An 8,702-nucleotide genomic window follows, 5' to 3' on the forward strand; every position below is an offset into this window, starting at 1 on the left:
CGGAAGCAGCGCGGCGGCGGCACCATGGCGGCGGCAGCGGCCTCGGCCCGTGCCCGCGGAGCCGGCCCGGTGTGGCGGCTGCGCCTGCTGTGCCAGCGCTACCAGGAGTACGTGAGGCGGCACCCGGCCGCCACGGCCCAGCTGGAGGGCACCGTGCGGGGGCTCTCCTACCTGCTGCCAGGTGCGGGAGCGGGGGGCGGGCGAGCCTTCGTCCCTCCGGCCGGGGTCTGGGCCGGGGGGCGCGGGCACCGGGACCCAGCGGGGAGCGGGAGCTCCCCCGGCCCCGGGCGCTCGCTGAAGCCGCTCTGTTCCCTTCGCAGGTCGCTTCTCGGACTCGCACGCGCTGTCGGAGCTGGGTAGGTGGGCAGCGGGTCGGGGCCGGTGCTGTGCCCTTGCCCGGGTGCGTGCGGGTCTTGCTCCCCGGCCCTGCTCTTGGCTGTGCATTCTCGGGGAGCTCCTGGGAGGAGTCTGCATATCCTGCTACCCTCCTTCCCTCATCCCCTGTCGGGGACAGACACAGCAGGGCCGGTTTGGCTTGCTTCCTGTGCATCCATTCTGCGTTGTTCTCTTCCTTTTCCAGTGTACTCTGCCTCCAACCTTCTAGTGCTGTTAAATGACTGGATTCTCCGAAAGGACCTGCAGGAAAGCCTGCCAGTGGTAAGGTTGTAGCGTGTGGGAGGAGGATTTGGGACATATGCTTTCTTCCTTGCAGGAGCTTTCAGGGAGTGTCTGTAGAAACTTAACAGGTCTTTGCTAAGGCCTCTCTTTGTGGTCAGGTATGGAGAAGCCAGAGGCAACCTCTGAATGCAACTAAAATAGCAGCCCTATCCCTTTGCTCCTGGCTTGGAGGCGTGGCCAGAGCACTCCCTGGACCACAGAAATCAGGCCCTGACTTGCGCCAGAAGCTCCACAGGCTTTTTTGAGAAGCTCAGAACTTGAACTAGGTAGAGGTGTTGATGAATAAACCGTTGCTGTTTACACAGCAGTGGCTCTGGAGCACAGAAGCTCTTGATTCCATCTGTGAGACTCTTCCTTTGTGTAGGGTACTGTATTGAGTAAAAAAAATGTAAGCGGCTTGCTGCTATGTCTATCTTGTATGAGCCCCAGGCTGGCTCCCAGCATTCCTAAACCCTATGGGGAATGGGGAAGAGGTTGTTTTTTTCCAGACAAGGTTCTTCTATTACAAACGTGTCCAGTGTGTGGCTTGGGTGTTGACAGCTCCCTGAATGGAGCATCAGGCGTGTAACAAACAGAAGTGTACAAGACTTGCGTCCCTGGTTAAAATTGAATAGAATTCCAGCTGTATTGTCTTAATTGATGCTTTTCAGTGAATCAAACCCTGTGGTTGACAGCAGTAGTAAGTTCCCACATGGATAGCAGAGACCTAGACTGGAAGAGAACCCCCTGTCCTGGGGTTCATGCCTGAAATCTAGTCTGATGCTGTGTTCAGCCAGCATTCACTCTGATGTGGCTGTGGACTCTGGGTTCCCTTCCCTCTGCTTCAAGTACACTCCCTCATCAGCTCTGTCCAGAGAGGAGGTTGTCTTGTGTCTCAGCTCTGGGATGAGGAGGAGGGGAGGGTTTTGCTGTGGAGCTCAGGCACAGTGCCACAACCCAGGAGGCTGTTCTGTTGTGTCAGTTGGGGTAGAGGCAATATAAAACACAGATGTGATGTTCTCCCTATTTTTGGAGTGGTAACTCCATGTGATACTGTGATGTTGCAGTCTGTCCCTGCTTGGACGTACATAAGTGGGCTTGTGTGTAGGCTCCAGCCACAGTGGAGACATTGCTGGTTTTTTTCTGGAGCTGTGACTTCCAAGGCCATCTGGTGCTTATTTCTGAGGGTCCCACCAGACTGGGCTGTGTTTCTGCCCTCTTTAACTCCCGAGCAGAACCTGCATCCTGTCCCCTTCCTCCCCTCTGTGTTTTGCAGTCGCTGCCCCAGCAGAAGCTGCTGACCTGGCTGAGTGTACTAGAATGCGTGGAGGTCTTTGCAGAGATGGGGACAGCCAGGGTGTGGGGGGAGATGGGCCGGTGGACCATCATTGTCCTCATCCAGCTGGCTAAGTAAGTGCTGTGGGCAGAGGGGAAGGGGCAGTGTGCGCTCGGAAAGGGGACCTGGAGGGCACTCCGTAGTACCCTGGAAAAAATCCCACACAGGACTGAGCTGCCAGTCCCTGAGGCTGGGGGAATTTGGAGCCCCACGGTGTACTGGACTCTGTGCCACAGAAGGGAGCACTTCCACCTCTCACCTTGCCATTTGCTCTGAGGAGACCCGAGTGTTTCCCTCTTCTGTGGAAGCCATCTCTCCAGTGTAACAGGAACCCAGCTCCATAGTCTGGTATTGAATACTTCCACATGTCTGTTCACAGAGCCATCCTTCGGCTCCTGCTCCTGCTGTGGTACAAAGCTGGCATCCAGATGTCTCCTCCCATTGTGCCACTGAACAGGGAGAAGCAACAGCCTCTCCACCCTCAAGGTGAGCCCATGGTGTTGTCATCATTGGCTTGGTGCCTTGCTGAGCCACATGTCTTGTCCTGCTAGAATTACTCATGAGAGCAGTGGCTTGTGCAGCACATGGAAACATAAGGTGTCTATATTCAAGGCTGAGCTGTGTTTCAACTTTCCACCCTTTGCAGAGGATGAGTTAGCTTAGTGGCAGGGTTGTCCAATATCTGGACCATCCTGGAAGGAGGGGATGGAGAAGTCCAAGCTGTGAATTGCTGGCTGAACCATGAGTCAGGCTGTATGTGCCCTGGTCTAGTGATGAGGAAAGAGGCCTGAGACCTGGGCAATGTCAGGCAGATTTACCTTTTCACCCTCTGCCTACTGTTAGCCCCTGCAGAATTGTCCAGTTTGCACTAAATCAGCCTTTCAATCTGCTCTTCTTGGTGGCAGCTCTGAGGTGTGCAGCGTATTGCTTTGAAGCCTGACCCCTGTGGCTGTTTTCTTCTGCAGGCATGGAAGACAACTCCTCAGGGAAGGATCAGACCTATGTTGGCAGGCGTTCCAGCCGTGTTGTGCGCTCTCTACAGAGCAGTAAGTGACTGAGCCTGTTTTTCAGCCTGAGCTGTTCCTGCTCTGTGCCTTCATGGATGGCATGGGTGTGAGCAGTAGAGGGTAGAACCTTGTATTGGGACATATAAATGCCACTCAAAGGACCTCGTATCTGGGCCCACTGTGGATAGGTGAGTGTATCAAAGCAACCAGAGACATGCTGCAAGGCTAGCACTAAATTATGTTTTCCCAAGTGAGGAGCACGGTTCTTACAGGTACCTCTTGAAGCTTTCCCCTTTCACGCCTTCACTGTGCAGAAAGCAAGGAAACATGATAGGAAGGTGTCCTAGTTTTGGCTGGGATAGAATTCGTTTTTTTCCTGCTAACTGGTATGATGCTGAGTTTTGGGTTTAGTTTGAGACTAATGTTGATAACATTGTTATAACTGATACGGTAGCTTGTTGAGAAGTAGCAGTTACTCTAAGTCAAGGACTTTTCAGCTTCCTGGGTTTTGCTAGTGAGGAGATGCGCAAAAAGCTGGGAGGGAGCATGGCCAGGATGGGTGACCTGAACTGGCCAAAGGGATCTTCCATGCCATAGAACCTCATGCCCACTGTATAAACTGGGGGCATTGGCTGGGAGGGGCCAATCACTGTTTGGGAATGGGATGGGCATCAGTCTGGGGATGGTGAGTGGTTGTACATCACTTGTGTTTCTTGGGTTTTGTTGTCTTCCTTTTTATTACTGTTAAAATTGTTATTATTTTTATTTCAATTATTAAACTGTTCTATGTCAATGCAGGAGTTTTACCTTTTTCTGATTCTTCTCCCCATCCAACCGGCGGGGGCGGCGGGGGTGAAGGGCTCCAGGGCCAGGTGGAGTGAGCTAGCAGTCATGTGATCTGTAGTTTCCAGCTGGGACAAAGCTTTTATTTGTGTCAGTAACCAGAGCTGCTTCTTTCAGCCCCCTCCCTGCAGTCCCGGCACTGGGGGTCCCCCCAGCAGAGGGAGGAGTCGCAGAGCCGAAGAACGGAGGAGATCAACCAGCCTCCCACTCCTCTGGGTCTCCAAGAAACCATCGCAGAATCCATCTACATTACCCGCCCCCTGCTCCACCGTATCCTGCCCTTCTCCGTGCGGGCTCCCGGCGCTGGCGGTGCCAGCAGAGGGTGCTGTGGGCTCGGCCCGGGTGCAGGGCAGTGCCCCGCCAGCTCCGCTCCCTGCGCGGGTCTGCTGGGGCGTGGGATTCGGCTCTCTTCCCGTTCTTAGGCTTTGGTGGCTGGCCTCAGCCACTGGAGCTGTGCGTGCAAGTCCTCCAGCCCTTTTCCCCGGGGCCCCCAGCCCTGCCTTAGGGTGTATTTGCCTGCACTTGGCAGAATTTTATGGGTATGTAGGGGATCACTTCTCTGTGTGCCTCTTGTTAGGAATCTCTCATCTTTTCATTCCTTGACTATGTATTCCTAGTACTGAGTCTAGGAGTATGGGGCCAGAGATCATGGAAGCCCTGGCTCCTCTCAGCAGTCCTGGACATCTCGAGGTCAGTCTGATGAAGAGTCTTTCTAGGTGCCTGCTTTGGTGGTGGCTGGGCATCACGCTTCCCTGTTCCCCAGTCCTGGGCAGAGAAATATGCACCTGGGATGGTCTTTAGCTTGGAGAGTGACACATCTTTTACAGCACTTACAGTGCTCTCTGTTCTGAGCTGGTGCAGGCTGCTCTGCATGGAGCTGAGAGTGGAGGGCTTTAGAAGCCCCTTTGTTTTCCCTGCTGGCTGCTTTTGCTGTGACTTAGCTCTCTGCCCTCCTCTTCCAGTCTGAGTTTGCTGAGTGATCTGAAAGACCTGAACAGGCGAGAGCGGGCGGAGCTGAGGCGACGCACGATCCTCCTGCTGTACTACCTGCTGAGATCTCCTTTCTATGACCGATACTCAGAGTAAGGGGCCCTGGCTGGGCTTTTGCAGAACATTTCCCTTTTAACTGAAATAGCGTCAGGGGGCTGGGTGCGTAGATCTGAAGATGTGTGGGTGCCTATGACCAGGTTAATCTGAGCCCTTTTCTAACAGCTGCCATTGCTGTTTGTGTGCTCAACAGCTGGGGCAGGAGATGTCTGGCTGGACTTGTTCATATTCTCTCCCTTTCTAGGGGCAGGATCCTCCTCCTTCTGCGCTTGTTGGCTGATTATGTGCCTGGAGTTGGCTTCATCACACGTAAGTGGGTCCCACTTACATCCCCATTTATTTATTTATATCCCCATTTCTGCCTGGTGAAGAAAAATGAGGGCAGTTGGGAACATTTGTCAATTGGTTTCCAGTCTGGGGAAGGAATTGGGAAGTCCTTAGAGAGGTTAGCACTAGAGCAGTTGTTGATGCTTGAGTAATTTTTAAATGCTGAAGGAAAAAATTAATTGCTTCCTGGCTTGATGACAGTAGTAAACCTCTGTGTGCCCTGAGGCTGCAGAGCTCAGTGTCTGCCACCTAAGCCTGTTCTCCTGGGCATCCTTTCTGTACCTCAGCTGGTACACCAGAGCCCCAGCTTTGCAGCCCTGTTCTGAGGTCTTTTCCTTGATCCCTAGTCTACAGTGTGGACATGAGGGGTAAATGGGTGCCTGGAAGTATTGAACCAGGCAGAAACTGACTGTAAATCAAAGGGCCAAACCAGGTCTGTGTTCTAGTTCTTCACCAGAGAATCCCTTTATTATAGGCCAGCATTTCATTTCCCTCCACTCTTCCCCTGATGATGTTAATCCTTTTGTGGAGTGATTCATGGCAGTGATATGACATTACATCAGCCTGGCATCATGGGATTGCCCTTTCTTTGGGGAGGTCACAAAGCTGGCTAGCTCAGGAGCCACTTCCTCCAGTTAGTGATTTCAGAGAGGCTTTGGAACCTGCATTAAGCCCTGTGCAACGTAAGCATTTTCACTCTATAGCAGATGCTTCTGTGTTTGCACCTGCTCACCATCGCTGCGTTATCTTCCTTCTTCCCTGTCACAGCAGTGTTCTCCTGACTCTCTGCATGTGGGTTTTCCCCTTGCACATTACAAACCCCCTTTCCTGCTGCAGTTTGAACATGTCAGCTCTGAGGGAATGGTTGTTGTCCCACACCATGGCTGTGCTGACCATGTTTCACACCCCTCTTGGTCCTGCTCAGATCTCGGGCACCACATTGCAGTGCTGCCTTACATCTTGGCAGAATAGAATTCTTGGGTTCATCTGAGTTGTGTAAGTGGAGATTTGGAGTTGTTTGGATTATAATGAGAAGTGGGGGATATACCCCATAGACACACCACTTTAAATTGTTGCCTTTCTACATGTATGATCCCTCTGTTCTCTTGTTTCAGGGCCGCTGATGGATTACTTGCCTGCTTGGCAGAAAATCTATTTCTATAACTGGGGCTGATAAGAAAAGAAGATGATTACTCTCTGCTAAAATCATGGCTGGACATTCCTAAGGAGGGCAAGCAGTCTGGGGGAGGGATGTTGATAATGTCTAATTTTCAGTTAAATCATAAATGAGAAGTTCCTGTTCTGCAGAGCAGGGAGGGGGTTGTATGCAATTTTTTTACAGATCAAGGAGTGAATGATGGACACTGAATGTGTGGGGAGACCCTGGCCACCTATTTCTCTGGACCATTCTGTGGCTGCAGTGATGGTGATGGGGAAACTTCTTTTTTGAAGCACTTGATTTTTCTTCTTTTGTATAGCTGCGCTATAACAAAGCCAGGCAGCGTAGTGGATTTTGGGAGAGCACTGTCTCACATGTCATGGCGCTGAGGTTGACCCACAACCTGCTTGTGTTGGCCATGCCTGGCCCATCTGCTTGGAGCAGACTTGTCTGTCAAATAAACTGACTGAATGGAGAGAACTGAGCTGAAGAGCCTCTGCCTCTTTGCATGGGATCCCTTGTCTCTGGGTGCCAGCAGGTCTGTCTGTCAGAAACAGCAGCTTTTGCAGTTGTCTACCCTGGGATACTCTGTCCCTTAGATGCTTTTGCTCTGGCCTGTGTCAGTCAGGGCCCACATATTGCTCAGCTGATGACTACAGCCTCTCTAATTCCCAGTGCCTGCCTCAGTCCCCAGAGTCCTGGGGTTCCCCGGGGGTACACAGAGCTGCAGTGTGCAGGCTGCTTTCCTAGCACCTAATGTGTGTTAAAAGGGTTTGCAGAATGGCTGCCAGCCAGGGCTTGGGGGCTTGGCCAAGGGCAGACGAGAAGTGATTAATTCAGCACATCTGCTGTGTTGCATTTAAAGGGCCTAGGACAGGCCTGTGTCTCTTCTAATGGGGGGACAGTTGAGGCACTAGTCTGCACAGTGAGCTTCTGTGGAGGCTCCCTGGGCCAGGACAAAGGGTTAGTCAGCTGGTGGCACTGGACTGACCCACAGTCAGCTGTCTGGGTAGATAGTCTGTCCCAAGTGGGTATCAGGAGCATTTCTACCTGAACCATCCCTGAGGGATTCTCAGGCTGCAGAGGTCACAGCCTTCTTGCCTCAGCATCCAGCACTGGAAATGTAGTCCCACACACATCCCTCAGAGGTCACCACAGCTGGGGACAACAGGACTTTGCCAGTGTGAGGGGTGTGTTGCCACCTCAGCTGGCAAGGCCCTGCAACATGGTAACAGCACCACAGAAAAGCCATGACCAAGGAACTGTGCTCCCTTTGCTCAGTCTTATAGCAGAGGAAGATGTTGAAGTGTCTCCTGGGACAGAGTGGTACTGAGATGAGATGCAAGGGTCTGCTTTTGGAGGTTTTGAGAGGAAGGCACAAGCAGGTGCTGAGGGACAGAGACAGCCCTGGAGCTCTGACTATATGGAGGGACACACACCAGAACAATGAAGGCTCAGCAGCTGGCAGGGCCCAGGCAGAGGCAGCCCAGGACCTGAAGGGGAAGGTAGGAAGGGAGAGCAGCAGTAGCTGGGAGGGGCCAAGTCCCCTGCCCCACCTAGCAGGTGTCCTGGGCAACCACGGTGGCTCCTCTGTGACCTTGCTGTGGAACCAGTGGAACCGGTCAGTGTGCACCATGGTGTGCTGCCTGCTGCTCCTCGCTCTGCTGCTGGGGGCTGCCCTCCCACAGCCTATGCACCAGAGGTGATGGCACTTCCCTCCTCCCTGCCCCAGTACCTGCAGGGCCCCTGACGTGGGCTGGGACTTGTGGCACCAGGCCTCAAGAGCTGGCCAGACTGGTTGGAAGATGCAGCACGTGGGAGCTCTTGTGCCAGCCTGGCTAAGTGGTGTAGGACCTGGGCTCACTCCTGGCCCTTGTTTTCCTCTGTAGGAACAGCTACTCAGTTCCTGAGGATTTCTCTGCTCCCCTGGAGCTTCCACAGAAGCACTTCGGCCTGGTGGATGGTACAGTGCTCTCCTTGCCCCTCTGAACCCCCTGTCCATGCACTCACCCCTCCAGGTGGGTGGGTGTCCCGGAGCTGAGCCCAGCCTCTCCTGCACCCGCAGATTACGGCATCAAGCCCAAGCAGCCTAGCTTCAGGACACGGGCGGCCCCGGTGCGGCCGGCGGAGCTGCGCAGAGCCCGCAAAAGCAAGCGCGATGGGCTGGACCTGCTGGAGTTCTACGAGGATGGGCGCCTGTGAGCCAGCGTGCCCCTGTGCCCACCACAGCCCCCCAGGTGAGGGCTGGAGCAACAGCTGCCAGAAGGCCCTTTGGGCCATCATATGCTCTCTGGCCTCTCAGGATTGCAGCCAGGGCTCTTGGACC

At 53.7% G+C, this 8,702-nt stretch overlaps 2 protein-coding genes across 2 annotated transcripts; both read left to right on the forward strand.

The window, feature by feature from the left end:
• Positions 1–13: 13 nt before the first annotated feature.
• PEX16 (peroxisomal biogenesis factor 16) lies at positions 14–6,860 on the forward strand. The gene is made up of 11 exons (XM_059473526.1): positions 14–181; positions 321–356; positions 581–657; positions 1,934–2,067; positions 2,373–2,479; positions 2,959–3,039; positions 3,961–4,113; positions 4,461–4,533; positions 4,806–4,925; positions 5,135–5,199; positions 6,333–6,860. Exons 1-11 carry the CDS (start codon positions 25–27, stop codon positions 6,389–6,391), a joined length of 1,062 nt encoding a protein of 353 aa, XP_059329509.1. The 5' UTR covers positions 14–24; the 3' UTR covers positions 6,392–6,860.
• A 1,150-nt stretch (positions 6,861–8,010) lies between these two features.
• FREY1 (Frey regulator of sperm-oocyte fusion 1) lies at positions 8,011–8,578 on the forward strand. The gene is made up of 3 exons (XM_059475441.1): positions 8,011–8,078; positions 8,266–8,339; positions 8,442–8,578. The coding sequence occupies exons 1-3, from the start codon at positions 8,011–8,013 to the stop codon at positions 8,576–8,578; spliced, it is 279 nt and encodes a 92-aa protein (XP_059331424.1).
• Positions 8,579–8,702: the final 124 nt, after the last annotated feature.

Source organism: Ammospiza nelsoni, chromosome 6 (genome assembly GCF_027579445.1).
Source record: "Ammospiza nelsoni isolate bAmmNel1 chromosome 6, bAmmNel1.pri, whole genome shotgun sequence".
Classification (NCBI taxonomy): domain Eukaryota; kingdom Metazoa; phylum Chordata; class Aves; order Passeriformes; family Passerellidae; genus Ammospiza; species Ammospiza nelsoni.